The sequence below is a fragment of the Geotrypetes seraphini genome, chromosome 6 (assembly GCF_902459505.1).
Source record: "Geotrypetes seraphini chromosome 6, aGeoSer1.1, whole genome shotgun sequence".
In the NCBI taxonomy this organism is placed as follows: Eukaryota; Metazoa; Chordata; class Amphibia; order Gymnophiona; family Dermophiidae; genus Geotrypetes; species Geotrypetes seraphini.
In genome coordinates this window covers 9,661,798-9,683,589 of record NC_047089.1, presented here as the reverse complement: position 1 = coordinate 9,683,589, position 21,792 = coordinate 9,661,798, and the positions used below count along the sequence as shown (strand labels likewise).

General features: G+C 45.2%; 1 protein-coding gene across 1 annotated transcript in view; it reads right to left on the bottom strand.

Moving 5' to 3' along the window:
- Positions 1-11,223: 11,223 nt before the first annotated feature.
- Positions 11,224-21,792, bottom strand: part of RNF169 (ring finger protein 169) — a 69,019-nt gene continuing 58,450 nt past the window's right edge. Inside the window, exon 6 of the mRNA XM_033948836.1 lies at positions 11,224-12,469. Within this exon, the coding sequence (XP_033804727.1) occupies positions 11,312-12,469 (1,158 nt within the window). The 3' untranslated portion in view covers positions 11,224-11,311. The remainder of the gene's footprint in view (positions 12,470-21,792) is intronic.

The window sequence follows — 21,792 nt, the reverse complement described above, 5'->3', positions numbered from 1 at the left end:
AGGCGACCATTTGAATGATTTCTTCAGCTTATATCAGGAGCAGGAAACAATTTCCTGTGGCCGTGAAAGTATACTCCACAAGAGGCATTGCATCATTCTGGGTGGAAGTAAGATCAGACTCACCTGAAGAAAGTTGCACGTGGTCCAGCCATCATACTTTCACCAAATGTTATAGGGTGGATTTCACAGCCAGAATAGATTCTGAGTTTGGTTCCACAGTACTGGCAGCAGGCTTACCTGTCCCACACTTGGATCCAGGGACTGCTCAGGCCCATTCCATTGGTCAAGAGTGTGATATTGCTTTCAACTCTAATCAATTTATGGACCAACTCCACTGCGAAGGCAACCATCAATCTTGCAGCGGTTGCCCTTTGTAGTGAGCTCCCCAGCTACCTAGGTTGGCATCTGTCATCAATATTACCCATATAGCAATGTGCAGAGGTAAACCCCAGGAGAAGGACTGTGGCTTCAACCACTAGTTCAAGCTGTGCATGTCCAAGGCAGAGGGAAATCCAGGGAATCCATCTGTGGGGACCACCAGGAAAACCTCCTAGAAAGGATGCAAATGTACTCTCACCCAGAGGACCACTTCTATCATCGCCACCATGGACCCCAGTAGCTAAGCTAATGCCATATTGAGTATCTGTCCAAGCCCATTTCTTTGCCTGGTATGGCTTCTATAGCACTGAGATCTATGAGCCTTGTTACTGTTGCTCAAACCCACTGCAGATGAGAGCTGGGGTGAGCTTGCTATCAAAGGAACAGTTCCTGAGCCTCCAAACTGTTGAAGCAAGCTGGCCACACAGGAATCAAGCAAAGCAAGTGCCTGTGGGCTACAGACCTCTAACCCAAGTGTCTGTGTCTTCTCGCAGCCAGAGATATCTTGGGGGAACAGAGAGCCTCTGCAGCACAAACCCAAACAATTAGAAAATAAACTCAAGCAGAACAGACAAGCTTCTACAACTTTGCATATAGAAAGACTGAGAAGGTACAACCCAGCCCAGAGTGAGGGGAGGCAGAGAATATGTAAAATGAGGCTCTTTACAGTCAAGGAGGGCTAAAACCCATTGGTCAAGATTGATGTTTCTATTGCACAAGAATTACTGTTACAATAAAAAAAAACTAAGCTGTTTCTCAAGGAGTACTTTCAAAGGGTGATAGTATTTAGTTAAGTAAAATAGCCTACTGCAGATGGCCTTTCCTGGAATGTGTTCTGGAACTGGTATGTAGCGACTGGAAAAATTTTTAAGGAGGGGGAGAAAACCCCCTCAACACACTAGGTTAGTGGTCTTCACTAATTTTTAAGTCTGGGCTACTTTGGACCCAAATGAGCTGAAGGAGAGCCACCAGCTATCTTCCCATTGAAGGCTGCGATACTGCTGACCAATGTGTGTCAATGACATCTGCCCTTCCAGCACACCTTCAAACTTTTTATTGAGGATTATCTTCAAGGATATAGGCATTTTAAAATACTCTCTATCTATTGATAAATGCCTTGTTCTTCAAGTATGTGAACTGACTTTGCTGTTACAATAGTAACCTATCTATGGTGTGATCAAGATTTTTTCAGGTTACTCAGAGGCATGAAACTCTACAAGGAAGGGATATACCCTCCCAAGAATGGAACAGAGTTCACTTTCCAATCACTGCAACTGTTTCAATAAAGATCACACTTCAAGCTAGGATACAGATAAATAAAGAATGTATCACAATTTTTCAATGCTTCAATGTGTCATGGCTTTCTTTTCTTCATGAATAGTATTAAGTTAACATCACTGAAACTGGGTAAGTTATAAAATAATAACTTAACTTTATGAAGGGTTTGGGGGTCCCAACGTGGCCCCGTTTCACTTTCTTCCTCAGGAGACCCAATCATAAATATGATAAAAGTCCTTTAAAACTCTGAATAATATTAGAATTGGTGATGTATAATTGCTTCTACAAGACAAAAAATAACATAAAGTTGGGTGTGAGAGAAAATGCCACAACCCACACCACGACAAAACTCATAGTGACTTGTAAGGCTAAAACTACAGGAGGAACTTTACAATGTACATACCACTGCTGGAAATTGCTCTCTTCACTAAGTTATTCTCAAACTGCCAGAAAGAACACAGCGTCACCCTCCCGATTTAAATACAGAGCCAAGAGGCTGAATGTAAGCATGTGACTAATGTGACATCATCAGATGGCTGATGCAATAATAAATCAAATTGCATCTGCACTGTCTTGCTATGAAAATGTAAATATCACTGAAAAAACGTTTCAAGGGTCACAGTAAAAACATAATGATCCCCAATGCTGGATGAATATAAAGCATTATAGAAATGCAGATGTTATGATTAGATCACAAAAAGGCAGTCCACTCCATTTCACTGTTCAATCCATGTGGGTGTAAAGTATTGAGGATGAAAATCCATTTCTGCTCTTGCTTCCAAAGCATATGAGCTACGTCTCCACCTCTGATAGGGGCTATGACATTCAATATAGAAAAAAATAAGATCTGTAAGTGCATGTTGATGGTCTTGCCAGTGTTGAACCACTGTGCAGATCCTTCTGATATTTTCACCTATGTGGGTCTTGATATTCCGGGTTGTGCATCCCACATAAAACAGCTGACATGGGCATTGAATAATATAAACCACTTGTTGGGAATTGCAGTTGGTAGCAGGGCATTTGACTTGGCTAAGATGATTGGAATATCTGGACATTTGCTGTAGGGTAACACAATGTTTACATATTTTACAGTGTCCACAAGGTGAATGTTGCCCCCATATCCTGATAGCAGGTTGTCTAACAAACTGGGAATGAACCAGCTGTTGTTTAAGATTGCGCTGTTTGGAAAACGCAAACCTGGGTACTTCTTGAAATGCCTCATGAAATTGCATAATCCAATGCTTTTTGATAATACGTTTAATATCAAATGCCCGTACTGGGTAAGGGAGGACACATACTAAAGTATCCTCTTCTTGTTTAGGGGATGAAGTCAGCAGTAAAGATCTATTGGCATATAATCCTCTCTTATATGCTTTTTGCTCTTATATGCTTGTTGAAATCTAAATTTCATTTCACTAGCCTTTTGAATGTAATCTTGAACTGTAGTACAGAGCTTTCGGAGACGCAAAAATTGTCCCACAGGGATATTATTCCTCAAATGTCTGGGATGAAAACTACTATATTCCAACAAATTGTTTCTGGCAGTAGACTTGCAAAAGATGGTAGTGGAAAAAAAATCCTTCTTGTAGGCAAATTTGAATGTCCAAAAATGAAACCTGTCTTAAATCTGTATTCATGGTGAACTGTAAGTTTCTTTCACAAGAATTCAACCACATGAAGAATGTATGAAGATCTGTAGATGGTCCTGTCCATACAGCAAATATATCATCAATATAATGTTTCCAAAGTAAAAAGTCCTTCCAAAACCTTGAGGTGTATAAAAAAGTTTGTTCAAATTTGGATACATATAGGCACGCCACGGTAGGTTCCATCTTAGCTCTCATGGAAGTGCCTTTGTTTATATTTGGTATCAAACTGAAAATAATTCATACTCAAAGCTATATGTGCTAATTGTAATAGAAATTCAATCCTACTGTGAGATAACTCCAATGCCAATAATTCCTCCTCAATAATTGCTACTGCTTCATATTGTGGAACATTAGTGTAAGAGCAGATATGTCCAATGTGATCAGTGTAGCGTGTGAGGGTACATTTTGATGTTGAGCTAAAAAGTTGATCATGTTAGCTGAATCTAATACGTAAGAAGGAGCTAAGGAAACTATCACTAAAGTAGGTGTCAAGTATAGCGGACAAAGGTTCCAGAACAGATCCGATACCTGAAACAATAGGTCTGCCTGGGGGACTTTGGAGAGACTTATGGATCTTTGGGACAAAATAGATCTTTATTTATCTGTATCCTAGCTTGAAGTGTGATCTTTATTGAAACAGTTACAATGATTGGAAGGTGAACTCTGTTTCATCCTTGGGGGGGGTATATCCCTTCCTTGTAGAATTTCATGCCTCTGAGTAACCTGAAAAAATCTTGATCACACCATAGATAGGTTACTATTGTAACAGCAAAGTCAGTTCACATTTTTGACTAAAGTAATTTCTGACTTTTCCTAGTTTTTACTAGTATTACCCCCGTGATATCAGAAGGAAATATATTTTGTTCTTCAAGTAGGCAACTTTTTCTCCCATGAGCTTGGGTAGGGAGGCAGAGTAGGGAAAAAAACAGAATAATGGCTGCCACTGGCCCACAGGCCTTGCCTTGAGAAACACTGCCTTAGGTGAACTCCCCACAAGCAACCTGTCCTCTCCCCCCTTCATACCAGCATCTCCTTTCCTACCCCCTCCATGGCAGCACCTGCACAGCAGGCATCTTTAAACACATGCAGTGCCTGCTCAAGACCTACTGTGTGCAGCCCCCCTCTGTACTTTCCTCAGTGGGGAGAGTAGATCCAGCATAGCAGGCTACCTCTGTCTTCTTCTTCCACTCTGTGTGTGAACACAGTAAATGCAAAGTAGAGAACACCACAGTGACTGTTACCCACGGCTAGCCACGGGGGAAACAATTAACTGTTTGCCGTGGGTACAGGGACAAGACCATTCACCGCCCCCTGGAACAGTTAATGGCCCTGTCCCCGCAGTAAAGGATTTGCCGAGTTGCCTCCCTTAATTTCCCTCCAGATCAGCAGCTCCCCTTGCGATTGCGCAAGCAGCAGCAGCCCCCCCCCCTCCCTCCCTACCTACCTACTGTGGGTGGAACAGTCCCCCACCCTCACACCCAGTGCATTTGCCACTAGGGATTCCATTTATAAACTGGCCCCCTCCACTGACACGAGGGCTTCCCTCTGCTGTCAGAGCTGATGTCAGAGGGAAGCCTTTCTGGTCAGCTGGTGATCCCCGTTACCGCAACTGACCTCCTTCCAGCTTGGATGCTCCTTCTTGTCTTCAATGCCAGCCACACTTGTTTGCCAGGACAGCATGCAGCGACTCTTACATGCTGCATGTGTCTGACCTGGAAACCTCCGCCAAATAAGTGCAGCTGGCGCTGAAGACAAGGAGCAGCCAAGCTGGAAGGTCAGTCAGTCGAAGTAACTGGGATCCCTGACTGAGCAAAAAAGCTTTCCTCTGATGTCAGCTCTGACATGGGAGGAGGGCATGCCCAGCTGAACGGCCCTGAAGGGAACAAGTAAGGGAGAGAGGGGATAATGTGGGACAAAGGGAGAGGGGGGGGGGAGCATATTGGGATATGGGAGGGGCACAAATTTGGGACAAAGGCATGAACTTGGGACATAAGGGAGGGAATAGAAAGGGAGAATTGTTGGGCATGAGTATGTAAGTAAGGGAAAGAGATGATACACATGGGGAAAGAAAGAAAGAAGAAAACTGTTGGGCAGAGAGAGGAGTTGGATATGGAGAGGGAACAGAGGGACAGATTAAAGGGGAGGAATGTTGCTCTGGGGACGGGGCGGGAACCAAGCTGGCAGAGATGGGGGCCAAAATTTTCCCCCCGTGTCATTCTGTAATGCAAAGTTTAGTTATCTTTGACATGTGTAGTTTGCATTTTCAGTAACAGCCAGTAAAACTAGTTTTAACTTGTACTTTGAAAAGCAAATTAACATTTTTAGCTAGTGACAAAATAACGCTCAGAATTTAGAAAGTTGGTTGGGCTGAGAACTTTTCAGCAATCCCCTCGTACAGTGGTGCCTCGCATAACGGACGCCTCGCACAGCGAACGCTGCGCACAACGAACTTTATGTCTTGATTCGTACAACGAACTTCGTTTCACACAACGAAGTCGCCCGAGCTGCATCCTTCCGCGCAGGCACTGCGCTTAACTGCCCTCTCTCCGCCTGGCTCCCTCTTGCCCCCCCCGACTCCCCGACACGATCGGGGCAAGAGGGAGCTCAAGCCCTCTTGCCCCCCCGACTCCCCGACACGATCGGGGCAAGAGGGAGCCCAAGCCCTCTCCCCCCCCCGACTCCCCGACACGATCGGGGCAAGAGGGAGCTCAAGCCCTCTTGCCCCCCCGACTCCCCGACACGATCGGGGCAAGAGGGAGCTCAAGCCCTCTTGCCCCCCCGACTCCCCGACACGATCGGGGCAAGAGGGAGCCCAAGCCCTCTTGCCCCCCCGACTCCCCGACACGATCGGGCCAGGAGGGAGCCCAAGTCCTCCTGGCCACGGCGACCCCCTAACCCCACCCTGCACTACATTACGGGCAGGAGGGATCCCAGGCCCTCCTGCCCTCGACGCAAACCCCCCCCCCCCCCCAACGCCCGCCCCCCCCAAGAACCTCCGACCGCCCCCCAGCCGACCCGCGACCCCCCTGGCCGACCCCCACGACACCCCCAACCCCCTTCCCCGTACCTTTCTGTAGTTGGCCGGACAGACGGGAGCCAAACCCGCCTGTCCGGCAGGCAGCCAACGACGGAATGAGGCCGGATTGGCCCATCCGTCCCAAAGCTCCGCCTACTGGTGGGGCCTAAGGCGCCTGGGCCAATCAGAATAGGCCCGGGAGCCTTAGGTCCCTCCTGGGGGCGGGGCCTGAGGCACATGGGCCCAACCCGACCATGTGCCTCAGGCCCTGCCCCCAGGAGGGACCTAAGGCTCCCGGGCCTATTCTGATTGGCCCAGGCGCCTTAGGCCCCACCAGTAGGCGGAGCTTTGGGACGGATGGGCCAATCCGGCCTCATTCCGTCGTTGGCTGCCTGCCGGACAGGCGGGTTTGGCTCCCGTCTGTCCGGCCAACTACAGAAAGGTACGGGGAAGGGGGTTGGGGGTGTCGTGGGGGTCGGCCAGGGGGGTCGCGGGTCGGCTGGGGGGGCGGTCGGAGGTTCTTGGGGGGGGCGGTCGTTGGGGGGAGGGGGGGTTTGCGTCGAGGGCAGGAGGGCCTGGGATCCCTCCTGCCCGTAATGTAGTGCAGGGTGGGATTAGGGGGTCGCCGTGGCCAGGAGGACTTGGGCTCCCTCCTGGCCCGATATTGTCGGGGAGTTGGGGAATCGGCGGGGCAAGAGGGCTTGGGCTCCCTCTTGCCCCGATCGTGTCGGGGAGTCGGGGGGGGCAAGAGGGCTTGGGCTCCCTCTTGCCCCGATCGTGTCGGGGAGTCGGGGGGGCAAGAGGGCTTGGGCTCCCTCTTGCCCCGATCGTGTCGGGGAGTCGGGGGGCAAGAGGGCTTGGGCTCCCTCTTGCCCCGATCGTGTCGGGGAGTCGGGGGGGGGGCAAGAGGGCTTGGGCTCCCTCTTGCCCCGATCGTGTCGGGGAGTCGGGGGGGCAAGAGGGCTTGGGCTCCCTCTTGCCCCGATCGTGTCGGGGAGTCGGGGGGCAAGAGGGCTTGGGCTCCCTCTTGCCCCGATCGTGTCGGGGAGTCGGGGGGGCAAGAGGGCTTGGGCCCCCTCTTGCCCCGATCGTGTCGGGGAGTCGGGGGGCAAGAGGGCTTGGGCTCCCTCTTGCCCCGATCGTGTCGGGGAGTCGGGGGGGCAAGAGGGCTTGGGCTCCCTCTTGCCCCGATCGTGTCGGGGAGTCGGGGGGGCAAGAGGGCTTGAGCTCCCTCTTGCCCCGATCGTGTCGGGGGTGCCAGGGACCACACGGAGTCACCCACCGTACCACCCGATTCGGGTAAGCGCAGGTATCGGTGGGTGGCTTATTTGCGGGGGGGTGCCTTATTTTACATTTTTTTCTAAAAAGGGGGGGCTGTCTTATTTGATGGCCCTGCCTTATCATCGGGGAAACACGGTAGAAAAAAAAAAAAAAATGAACAGTTAAGTCCCAGTTTTTTGCCGCTGAGACTCTGCCCTCTCTCACTGTAAAATTAGACTCTACTTAGTCTGTCTTTAAATTTAAAAAATGTGTGTTGTTTTAAAAAACAATTATGTTTTTAGATGTATCTAAATAAAAATAATAACCAAAAATTTATCTTTTTTTATGTCATCTTAGCATATTTTATGCTGCAGAACGAATTATTTTTTTTTACATGTATTCTTATGGGAAAACGCGTTTCACATAACGAACGTTTCGCATAACAAACTTGCTCCTGGAACCAATTAAGTTCGTTGTGTGAGGCACCACTGTACTTTGAAAATTTGTATTAATCATCTGCATGGTTTGCAACTATGTGGCAATTAAAAACCTGCCTCCACCCACCTTTCTGCAAGCCAATGGTGTAGGAAGTGTGTGTGTGTGTGTGTGTAGGAGGGCGGGGGGGGGGGGGGTAGAATGTCCCAGGCACAGTCAGATCTCCTTTCCACCCACCCCTTCAAAACTTCACTGCTCATGCTGGCCTCAGCTCTGTATGACATCACTTCCTAGTTGCAGGACCAGGAAGTGACATCAGAGGATAAGCTGACGCCAACATGAGCAGCAGGCAGATGTTGCTCGCAAAGATTTCAAGGGGGGGGTGTGTGGCGATGTTGGACTCCACTGCCTTCAGTGACTCCTTAACTTACCTAGCCACTGCTGCAGGCTAAGGTATAAATGTGGGTAACCTAACACTCATATGCTAGTACTAATGCATATAGAAACTTCTTCCCAGTAGGGAACCAGTTACCAAAGTTTATTGGTGCTGCATTATGCATTTCTACTCTACAGTAGTGATGTTTGATTTTCTACATAATGCTTAAGAGCTTTTACAAAGCCCCAAGCTCTAGTTTAAAATAAGGTGAAAGTTTTCAGCTACATCAATATTTGCAAACCAGGCCCATGCGATCAGTCCCAGGGAGGTTTTAGCTCTGAGGAAGGGGCACAAGACCATGGCATCTGTAAAGGGTCTAGCTCCAGTTCTGCAGCAGTCACACCTGAAACACTAGGGCACAAACAGAATTTAGGCTAAAAATTCCAGTAAGAGGAAGACACACGTATCTGCCTTTTGCGTTAATTCCTAGATCAAAATGTCAATTCATGAAAGGCAGTTTTAGAACCTCTACCAAAAGTTTAGTGGATTTTTTAAATTGATTTACAAATATGTTTCTTTTTAAGGCTTCTACTCTGCATCCATCAAACATACACAGAAGCAAATTTCAAGTAGTACATATTGTTTTAGAGACTAGTCCACATATTGGTACAATACCTTCTGCAGGGAACATGGACAATGTATACATTCAACTTAAATGATCCTCCGTTTGGCCCCTTTCCTGCACTGGGAAAAATGGCAATTTTAGTTGAAATCCTCCCTTCAAGAGGTACAAAGATCTTTCTGCAGAAGCCAAGTTAACTTGAGAATCACCATCTTTGGCCAAAGTTAACCGAAGGTAACCAGAACCCACCTCTGGCTCCATTCCAAAGCCAGATGACAATTTGCCAAATGGAGAAATACTGTAACCTGCATTTAGCTCACTGTTATGTTTCTCAGAGTCAAAATATAAGACTTGGAAATATTTAAAATATAAATATATCTATTACATTTTTTGTTTTAAACACAATCCAGTTAAGAAGCTTACAAGTTTCAGTCATTGCAGGAAGCAGGAAATCATGCAAGCTGCTGGGTGAAATGGCTTGGCCTAAGGTTCCTACCCATTATTCGACCCAGGATAGACTAACCATACCGAGAAGAAGTGTGTAAATTTTCCTCCCTTTCCACATCTTTTTGTGAACATACCAGTTAATGGCTGCTTTTGTGGGTAAATGTGACCTTCTCTGGAAATGGATGACTAAAGTCACCAGAAACAAAAATGAGGTTTTAATTATGATAAGAGTCCAAACCCCAACTTTTTATGTGAAAAACTAAAAAAAAAGTTTTAAAATTCAAACATGTGATTTTTGCAGGCTGCTTATGGACCCCATGATGACATAAAAAAAAAAAAAAAAAAGTGAAGCCAGCCATTCTCAACATTTTGTAGCCGAGACTTCAGTCACCTTTTCCTAGAGATAGTCACAAACCGTTTGCATTCTTTTAAAAACTAGACATGCATTATGCACGGTGGTGTGCAAGTCAGAACTACCAAAGAGGAAAGATGCAGGCACTTGAAGGGGAAGTCCTGCGACTGAGCCTGAGTGCCGGTGCTCTCCCCTAGGTATAGTAAGCCCCTCCCCTTGGAACACTAGTTTACTCTCACGCTAAAACAGTGTTGAAATGAGGGGAAGGTGGGCGGGCAAGGGTAGCTGCATTCCCCTGCTGTCTATGGAGAACACCTGTTACAGGTAAGCAACAGAACATTAAGCTAGAAAGTAATTATAGCCCTTTGTTTTCAACTGCTCATTACACCACAGGTGTCAAAGTCGGTCCTCGAGGGCCGGAATCCAGTCGGGTTTTCAGGATTTCCCCAATGAATATGCATGAGATCTATGTGCATGCACTGCTTTCAATGCATATTCATTGGGGAAATCCTGAAAACCCGACTGGATTACGGCCCTCGAGGAGGGACTTTGACACCCCTGCCTTACACTATAATGGATCTTTCAATAAGAAAAAAATAAAGCCTAGCACCCAGCTTTATAGTTCCAAGCACAATGAAAAAGGAAGACTAAAACCTGGAAAAAGATGACCACAGACTCCCTGATGGAGGAGAGAATATCACCCCTCACAGCATTAGTCCTACTCTATAAAATCAATCAAGTTTTCTCTTAGCCCCCAGGTTCGTTTCTTATTATCCATTTGAATGCATCAAAACACACATTAATGTTTAGCATTTCCAAGAAAATGATAAGAGCAATTTTGTTTTTTTCTGAAGACATACACTGCACAATCATTCTTAAATTCCTTGTCCTCAACTGGAGATACACTACATGGGAAGAGGGAAAGTGGTAAGTATTCTACTATCCTATAAGGCAGGGGTAGGGAACTCTGGTCCTCGAGAGCCGTATTCCAGTCGGGATTTCCCCAATGAATATGCAATGAAAGCAGTGCATGCAAATAGATCTCATGCATATTCATTGGGGAAATCCTGAAAACCCGACTGGAATATGGCTCTCGAGGACCGGAGTTCCCTACCCCTGCTACAAGGGCACCTGTCTCTCCTTGCACAGTTTAGGCTAGTAATTTTAGAAAATTTGCACGCTAATGTGCTGACATTTTAAGTAGAAGGTAAAAAATGAATTGGAATGGTGATGAGTCAACACCAGGAATTTTTAAAATACATAAGACCATGCGCCCTCCCCTAAGTTTAGCTTGCATGAAATGCTGCTTTAGGCACAAGGCAGCGACTTGTAGCATTCATAACTGTAGGGTGAATGGTGGCAATCATTCTGCTTTAACAATTTCAGAATATAGCCTGCAAAGACCGAAGCCTCAAGGTAAACGATTTTAAAATATCACAAAGAACAGGCTGAAAATAGTATAAGAAAATAAAATTTCCCTCTAGGCTTTTTTTTCCCTCTAGTTTGTACTTGTAGTGCTCTGTGAACGTAAAGGGTATTCATCTCTGCTCCCCTTACGCCTATTCACTGTCCTGTGTTCCGAGTCAAACATCCGCTGAAGTTGGCAAGCCAGTTTCCGATCTTCTTCCTCTTGCCGCAACCTCCGCTCATACTCTGTCCAGAATGATTCATCCATTGCCACTCCCAGTTCCTGCCTCAGTTTTTTCAGAGAACCATTATGTTCCAAGTGCTTTGTTTTGCAGCGTCTCTTTTGGCCTCGTCGCAGTAAAGGTGGTTGCAGCTCACCACCATTCTCAACATAGGTGCAGCAGGTACCATTTTGCATATTTGTCAGGACACAATGGTTTGTTTTTCCTTGCTGTCGTTTGCCAGTGGTTTTGATAGAAGCCCTAACCAAGCTGTTCTCTGGTACCCCTTGACTGACCTTGCTAATACTACTGGCTGTCAAATTGCTGCCCAGGTGGATATCAACTGGCTCTAAATTAGCATTCACATCAACTAACACATCCAAAGTGCAACTGTCCATGGAAGGCAGGAAGACACCGTTTGCTGTAATTAAAGTCTCTACACTCTCAAAACACTTATTAGGGACACATTCCATGCTACTTTCTCTGCTAACTGAAGGTAAAAGGTCCTGTTTAGGATTCTCCTGTACTATAGGAGCAGGTGAAACACAATTATTGGTGCCCTCTGTGATGGAATGAGTGTGAACATCTGGAGATAGCCTTTCCTTGCACATTTCAGCTCCATATGATGTGAGTGTGCCCTTTGATAATAATGTTTTTGCTTGGCGCTCATGGAATATTAGTTCCCATTTCTTTAAGACCCTGGGGCTGGCCTCATAGGTAGTAGGTAGCTGCAGGTTTCTTCTCAGGTTGCGTGGGGTAGATTTTACAATGACAGGACTGAGAACTCTCCCATCAGGAAGTTTCTTGGGAGGTGTGCATGGTGAGCAGACAATTGGCTTGAAATGGTTCAGTTCTTCTGAAATGCTGTCATTACTCTCAGGGCTGATGGACCGCTCTGGTTTGTGCGGGACTGAAAGGGATGACAAGGAGGTTAGAGAAGGGCGTTTTTCTGCTGTCAGATCAGGGGCAGAGGAGGAACGACTGTTCTCTGAAGAAAGCAAAACTCCCACAATAGTGGTGGATAGATTCTGCAAGGTAAAAATATTGTATGATTAAAATGCATATCCTACCATCTTCAAGTCCTTACATCAACTGGGTAAGTAGTGCAGAGAAAAAGATGAGGGAGGAATTGGAATGTATATTGATGTTTCATAAAACATTTCAATTCCTCCCTCATCTTGACCTGAACTATATGCCCAGAACACCTAAACACAGATCACAAAGTAGGCACTTACATTTTTGCACACACTTTATAAGAGAGTTTACTTGTGGAACAAACCCCCTTCACCCCCAAAAGTATCCACTCAGAGCAAATGTTACAGAATGCCCAAAGCAACAGAACATAAAGCTTATAGCTCAATAGAAGTATATTAGGATTTGAGCAGTTTTATATAGAAAATCACAAGCACCTGGTTACAAAATTCTGATTGTTAGTTAATTGCTTCAATAGTAGTGACAATATTTAGCCTGTCACATAGTTAGTGGGGTTGTTTTGCCAGCCCCCACCCCTTAAAGATAACTTGGCTGGTATAGGTACTACTTTTATAGGTTGGGGATAGTTTTGAACCTAGAGCTGGCATGGGTAGGGGTGACTGGAGGAAATAATGCTCCTGCCCATCTTTTTATTTTTTTTAATTCTTTATTTATACACTTGTTGTAAGATGGAAAAATGAACAAACATTTGAAATTGAATACATCACTTGAATTTCTTTTATAACATTAATACATAAAGTTTAGTATGGCGACTCCTGTCATAATCAATAAAAGCTTATTATTGTTTGATTAAATTTGGCTCTTTGTTCTCATTGACATACCAAATAAAATCGTATCATACGATAAAGCCACAGGATTCTCTAATAAACAATTTATTTGGGTCCAAATTGATTTCCAAAAGTATAACCAATGATCTAGAGTCCCTATCTCAAGATTACAATGCCAGCATCTATTAGACTTAGAGCTGTTTAACTTCTGTAATCTAACTGGGGTCCAAAATGCTCTATGTAAAAAGAAAAAAAAAACAAGTTTGTCTCAGATGCGGACACTATACATCTCATCCTCCAAGACCAAATTAGTGGCCATTGAGACGTAGAAATTTGATTCTTAATCTCAATGCTCCAAATATCCCTAAGTCCAGTTTTAGGCTTTTTATTTACAAATCCGTTTATCAATTTATACCACTGTGCGGCCTGGTGTCCCAAGAAGTCCACCTGAAAGCATAAAAATTCCAAACTATATTGCGTATTACGATTTTTCCATTCAGGGAACCCTGCCTGAATGGCCTGTTTCAGCTGCAACCATCTAAAGCTTTGTGATTTATTAAGACCATATTTATGTTGCAGCTGTGAAAAATCAAGCAGTTTACCATTTGAAATATCACCACCTAAAATCCGTATACCTGCTATCATCCAACAGAAACATAGAAGATGACGGCAGAAAAGGGCCATAGCCCATCAAGTCTGCCCACTCCATTAACCCTCCCCTAACAACTCCTAAGGGGCCGCTCACAGGTGGTATCACCTCTATACTGCCCTCGTAAAGATCCGACGTGGGCATCCCATTTATTCTTAAAATCTTGTATGCTGCTGGCCGCGATCACCTGCTCTGGGAGTTTGTTCCAATGGTCTACCACTCTTTCTGTGAAGAAGTACTTCCTGGTATCCTCATGAAATTTCCCGCCCCTGATTCTCAGCGGATGTCCTCTTGTGGCTGACGGACCCTTGAAAGAGAAAATGTTGTCTTCCACCTCCGTGCGGCCAGTGATGTACTTAAATGTCTCAATCATGTCTCCCCTCTCCCTACGCTCTTCGAGAGAGTATAGCCGCAATCTGTGCAGCCTGTCCTCGTATGAGAAATCCTTAAGCCCCAAGATCATCCTAGTGGCCATGCGCTGAACCGACTCAACTCTCAGTACGTCCCTACGGTAGTGTGGCCTCCAGAACTGCACACAGTACTCCAGATGAGGTCTCACCATGGCTCTGTACAATGGCATTATGACCTCCGGCTTCCGGCTAACAAAGCTTCTACGGATACAACCCAGCATTTGTCTAGCCTTGGATGTAGCCTTTTCCACTTGGATGGCTGTTTTCATGTCTTTACTAATGACCACCCCTAAGTCCCGCTCTGCTGCCATCCTAGCCAAGGTCTCGCCGTTCAGTGTGTATGTTCTGCACGGATTATTGTTGCCAAGGTGCATGATCTTGCATTTTTCACGTTGAAGCCCAGCTGCCAGGTCGTGGACCAATGTTCCAGTAAAAGCAGGTCTTGCTTCATGCTGTCGGACAAATCATTTTTACTTACAGTGTTACATAGTTTGGCGTCGTCGGCAAACAATGCTATCTTACCTTGAAGCCCCTGGGTCAGGTCTCCTATGAATATATTGAAAAGGATCGGTCCCAGGACCGAACCCTGCGGCACTCCACTGGACACCCTCGACGTTTTGGAGAGGGCACCGTTAACCAACACTCTCTGAAGTCTACCACTTAGCCAGTCAGTGACCCATTGAGTTAGTGTTGCACCTAATCCCATCGATTTCATTTTGTTCAATAATCAGATGACCTTAAATCCGCCAATTTGAATCTTGGAGTTTAACTATATAGTTTGATTCGTCGATTTATAGATTGAAATAGATGTTAAATTACTGACATATCGTAAAGTTTTCCATGTATCCATTAATAGTCTTGTTGCCTTTATACAATCTAGGCATTTTGATGCTGAGAACATGACATAAACTACAAGATGTTCAGAAAGGAAATAAAAACTATACTCTTCAAGAAATCCCTTAATAAAGCTTAATACCATGATAAAGCTTAACCCCCCTCTTTCCATCCCCTCCCTAACCCCAGATCCTACTTTTCCCTCTCTTGGAAACCTTCTCTGATCTAACGTTGTAACCCTTCTTCCATAACTCTTTTTGTAATCCGCTTTGAACCGAAAGGTAATGGCGGAATAGAAATCTGTAATGTAATGTAATAAACGTAGAGGAAACATGAGTCGCTATTCCAACCACAACCAGTCTGGGGTATTGTCAATGAGCTCTGGGAGGACATAATACATACCCTGGCGCAGAATATAGGCTTGTGATACCTATAAAAATTTGGAAAATTTACTCCACCCTCTGTAATTGGCATTTGTAGAGATACTAGAGCGATTCTATGAATTTTACCCAGCCAAATACATTTTGTAATAATACGGGACCCCTGAAAGAACACTGGTAGCATACCCATTTGGTAACAACCACAGGCAAGATCATCACTTTGATAGTTTGAACTCTCCCCCACCAAGAAAGATGAAAAGGATTCCATTGCTCACACATTTGTTACCTTCTGCAATAAAATTTTTTCATTCTCTTTCACTGTGTCTTCCAGTGTATTTTTAATCCTAATACCTAAATATTTTATTCCTTCCTCCTTCCATAGAAAGGGGAATGGATCAAACAAGCCTTTTGTACAATGTACATTTAGTGAAAGAACTTCTGATTTGCTCCAGTTTATCTTATATCCTGAAAATTTATCAAATTTCTCTATCAATTCAAGTAAGCATGGAATGGTTGTTTCTGGGTTTCTCAAATGAAGTAGTACATCATCTGCATAAGCAGAGACCTTGTATTCCCAATCTGAATAAGGAATACCCTGTATCTCCTTTACTTGCTGAATAGCTAATAACAAGGGTTCTAATACAATATCAAAAAGCAAAGGAGATGGGGACAACCTTGTCTAATTCTCCTCTGCAGACTAAAACGCTTTGATACATTATTATTAATATACAATCTAGCAACAGGGGAGCTATACAATATTTGGATCATTTGTATAAATCCTGAACCTGTACCAAACCATTCCAATGCTTGATACATGAAGGTCCATTCCACCCGATTAAAGGCTTTCTCTGCATCCAAAGACACAGGAAAAAGCCGGATCTTTCATGGTTTTTGTTAAATTTAACATATGAAAAGCCAATCTGGTGTTATTAGATGAATGTCTTTTAGCAACAAATCCAGTTTGGTGCGTATCAATAATAAAAGGGAGAGCCTTAGCCAAGCGTATAGCCATGTCTTAGCCAAGAGTTTTCCATCTACATTAATTAAAGAGATAGGCCTGTAGTCTGAAACCAAAGTGAGATCTTTATTTGGCTTTGGCAAAACTATAGTTAAAGATTCTGCCATAGTACCTGTAATGCAACCCTTAGTTAGTTAAGCCTGATATAAATTTAATAAATGAGGTAACAGGGTAATTTGAAATGATTTATAAAATTCCACCGTAAAACCATCACCACCTGGAACGGATCCAACTCTAAGAGACTTCATTGTCTCTATATATTAGCCTTTTGGAATTCGATCTGGGATCAAATAAATTCTTTATTAGATAATCCTGTAGCATTAACTTATGATACTGTGATATTTGGCATATCTATGAGGAAAAAGAGTCAGATATTGGCAAGTAATAACAAACTTTTATTGATTATGACAGGAGTTGCCATGCAACATATTACTACAAATTGGAAAGATCACACAAGACTTAATTTTAATTTCTGGTGGAATTCACTATGTCACATATATAGAATGGAACGTTCAATTGCAATACAAAATGGAAATTATAAAAGGTTTAATGAAATATGGGGGCCATTGACATTGTTTTGTAATGAATAAACACCATTTTCTTAACATTATTTATGAATGGAAGGGAAAGGGGAGGGTTTATATAAATGAAAAAAAAAAAAAAAAAGTAAAAAAGAAATATGACAAAGATTGATTCAATTAAATAATTGTATGGAAAGGGAGGGGGGAAGAAGGGTTTAGATATATATACCTTTGTTATGATCTTGATAGATTTATCAAGTGATGTTAGTAAATCTATGTATTACTTATATTGTGCACTTGTTGAAAGTTTAAAAATGAATAAAGAATTATAAAAAAAAAAATAAGAGACTTCAATGCTGTTTGTAATTCCTTTAATGATATAGGCTCTTCTAGATTTTTTAAAAATATGATCAGGAACTTTTGGTCCATTAATTAACTTCAAAAATTCTAATCCATCTTTTCCCCTATCATAAGGCTCAGAAGAATATAGCTCTTTATAAAATTTTAAAAATTGATTTAAAATATTTCCAATTTGAGAATGTGTATATCCTTTCTCATCCTTAATTGCAATAATTTTTGTTGTTCTTTTCTTTAAGGTAATTTGCCAATAATCTTCCAGCCTTATTTAATTTCCATAATACAGAGTCCGCTGTGAAAACAAATCTTTCCTTACTAATTTTGAAGATGTCTCATTATATTTTCCTTTTGCTTTTAATAGAGCCTGTAGAGTCTGTTCCATGTAGAGAATGACACGGGGAAAAAATTTGTCCCTGTCACCGTCCTGTCTCTGCGAGCTCAGTCCCCATCACCATCCCTTCCCCACAAGCTCGGTCCCCGCCCAATCCCCACAAACCATCTGATTCCATCCACACAAGCCTCGAATAGTTTAATACTGAACTTACTTTATTAAAGTATAAAAAGAAACAATATTCTGTACAATTGTCATTTTATAATCAAAGTTCTGGCTGCTGAACTAGAGAAAGATGTTGAACTGGCAGGGCTTTGTTTATAAATGTTTATTAACACAACTAATATTACTTCATCCTAAAGCGAAAAAAAACACAGATCTGATGAAGGGGCTTGGAATGGAGGGTCCATTCGTGAGGCTGGAGGAGACGACTTAAGTTGTCCGCCAAGGCATTGTCCGCCCCCTGAATGTAGACAGCTTTGAGGAAAGTGTTGTGGCGAATCGCCCAATCCCAGACTCTGAGAGCTTCCTGGCAGAGGGAGGCCGATCCCGTGCCCCCGTTTGTTGACATAATACATGGCAACTTGGTTGTCCGTGCGAATGAGGACCACCATGTCGTGAAGCAGATGTTTGAAACGTTTGATGAGCATTGAAAATCGCCCTGAGTTCCAGAAGATTGATATGGCACAGCCAGTCCGCACTGGTCCAGAAGCCTTGTGTGCGAAGACCATCCAGATGAGCTCCCCATGCATAGGTCGAGGAATCGGTCGTGAGAACCTTCTGGTGGGGAGGAGTGTGAAACAGCAAACCTCTGGATAGATTTGAAGAGATCATCCACCAACGTAGAGACTGCTGAAGAGCAGGAGTGACTAAGATGTGATGAGTCAAGGGATCTGACACCTGTGTCCACTGAGAAGCCAGGGTCCACTGAGGTATTCTGAGGTGAAGTCTGGCAAAAGGAGTCACATGAACCGTAGAGGTCATGTGGCCCAGGAGAACCATCATGTGTCTCGCTGAGATGGACTGGCGAGAAGACACTGACTGACAGAGATGAAGCAGAGCATCCAGGCGCTGTGGTGGAAGGAACGCTCTGAGCTGAACAGTATCCAGAACCGCCCTGATGAAGGGAAGAGACTGGGTCGGTTGCAGATGAGATTTAGGAAAGTTGATCTCGAACCCCAGGCTCTGCAGAAACCAAATAGTCCTTTGGGTCGCCAAGATGACCTCTGAAGCCGAGGCGGCTTTGATTAGCCAGTCATCGAGGTAGGGAAACACCTGAAGACCATGGTTCCTGAGTGCAGCGGCCACCACCACCAGACACTTCGTGAAGACTCTGGGAGACGAGGACAGGCCGAAGGGAAGCACTCGATACTGCAGATGCAGATGTCCTACCCGAAATCTGAGGACTTTGTGAGAGGCCGGATGAATGGGAATGTGAATGTAGGCCTCCTTGAGATCCAGAGAGCATAACCAGTCGTTCTGCTCGAGGAAGGGGTAGAGAGAAGCTAGGGGCAGCTTGTTGAGCACCCTGAGGTCCAGAATTGGACGCAAGTCGCCCGTCTTCTTCGGAACAAGGAAGTACTGGGAGTAAAACCCCTGGTTGTGTTGGTCCACAGGGACCGGCTCGACGGCCCGAAGCCGGAGCAAAGCCTGAGCTTCCTGAAGAAGAAGGGCGGTCTGGGTCAAGTTGGAAGGATACTCTCTTGGAGGATGGTCCGGGGGGACTCGATGGAATTGAAGAGAGTATCCCTCCCTGATGATTGTAAGGACCCAAAGGTCGGTGGTAATAGCCATCCATCGATGGTAAAAATGATGGAGGCGACCCCCAATTGGAAAAACAGGGGATATCAGAACGGTGTTGGTTATGCTCCCTACAAGAGAGTCAAAAAGGCTGAGGAGCCTTGGGGACAGCAGAAGGCTGAGGTTTTTGTTGAGACTTCTGCGGTGGCTGTCTCTTTGCAGTTTGCCTCGCAGCAGGAGCCTGCCTGGGAGTATAACGCCACTGGTAGATCAAGGGCGGTCGAGAAGGTCGAGACTGAGCAGGCTTAGGCTTCGGACGAAGGATGGACTGGAAGGACTTCTCATGGTCCGACAGCTTCTTCGTCACGGTCTCAATAGACTCAAACAAATCCGCCCCTGCACACGGGACGTTGGCGAGTCTGTCCTGGAGGTTCGGGACCATGTCAATGGTTCGAAGCCATGCCAAGCGACGCATGGCCACGGGCAGGAGGATGAGGCAGATGCATGGTATCTAAGTACTCCTTGGAGTAACGGGAACCCGAGTCCAAGGTGATGTCTAGATCATCCACCATCTGCAGCAGAAAAGATGAAAAAGACAGCTGGTCTGCCAAGACAGGACGCCGGGACGGACTTGATGAAGTCGAAGCCTCCTGATCCAAGGAAGCATGGGATCGACAAGAACAGGAAGTTCCATAGGCATCCTCGAACTCCGGGCCCGGAGGAGGGGAGATATCCGAAGATGAATACCCCACACGAGGAAGCTTCTTCTGAGGCAAGATCGCAGAATGCCTAGACGAATGTCTTGAAGAATGCCTGGAACGGTGCCCCTCTCTGTGTCTCAAAGGAGACCTGGAACGGCGACGCCCAGATGGTTCCGCAGAGGCCTCCAAGGAATAGATGGGGTTGGAGGCCGTAGATCGAAGCGGAGGATGGGCCGATGCTTCCCAAGCAGCATTCCAGGCCTGGAAGGGAGTCCGGAAGAATTCTTCCTGGCGACGCCGAGGGCTCCGATCACCCGAAGGCACATCCCAAGAGTCTTCGCCCGAGACGGGGATTGGTTCCAGAGGCGGCATGTCACTAAACGAAGCACGCCTCGATGAACTAGTGGCTAAACGCCGCTCCTCCTCCCCAAGCAGCGAGATCGAGCGGCGAGGCGGAGGAGGGGGCGGCTCGCCCCCACGAGGAGGATCTGCATGCCCATGCTGGATTGTGGCAAGCCACTTGGGCCCCATGGTAGTCATTATTTCAATGAATTGGGCCTCCATGATCGACCGGAGCGAATCCGACAAGGAGGGAGCCGCACTCAAAGTGGGACCTCCTGTACGGTCTTCGCGGTCTCGTGTGGTCGAGTGCTTAGCTTTAGAAGCCTTAGGCACCTTGATAACCATTGACGAAGGAAGCCGGCTTCAAAAAACCCGGTGCAGCAGGAGTAGATGACGACTTCGCAGGTTTTAAAGGCGAAGCGCTGGTCGAAGTCGAAGGCTCTTTGGAAGCTTCCATCGCGAACATCGACTCCCACAGGAAACAGCGATGCTTGAAAGCACGTGCTGTTTGAGTGGAACAAGGACGGCACAATTTCGGAAGATGTTCCGGCCCGAGACACTGCAAACCCGTCGATGCGGGTCCGTCAACGAAACCGCGCGTTGGCACTTGATGCAGTTCTTAAAACCGGTGATAGGCCGGGACATAGGCCGAAAAAGCTCCGCCGCTAGATCGAAGGAGCGGGGCCTCAGCCACGCGGCCGACCCGGTCGAATCTTTGGAAAAAAATTTTTTTTTTTTTTTTTTAAATAATAAAACGACAGAAGAAACACACGATTAAGAGAAAATTAAACTCAAAACCGCGGCAGTAGAAGGCAAGAACACGGGTTCACTCGACACAGAAAGTTGAAGCAAACTTCTCAGCTCCGCGGAAAGAAAAGAACTAAGGAGACATGCCCGGTGCATCGGGCGGGAAGGCACTCGCGCATGCGCGGTGCGGGCATCTCGAAACTTCTGAAGTTTCTTCAAGCAAGTATGCTTGTGAGACGTCCACATCGGGGCTCTGTCGGATGACATCACCCACTAGTGAGAATACCTGCCTGCTTGTCCTGGGATAATATGTGTATATTCTGACTGAAAATATAGATGAAGGTTGGGATTTTTATGTAGTAGATATCAAAGTGCTATTGTGTAATAACTTGTTGAATTATATTAATTTTGTGCACTTGTTGTCAAATTTGAAAATGAATAAAGAATTATTAAAAATAAATAAAATAAAAATTAAAAAAAATGTATCCATACCCTCCTCTTCCCTTGTGTCATGTCTCATGCTTGTTTGTCCTTAGTAGTTGTTTCAAAATACAATGTATG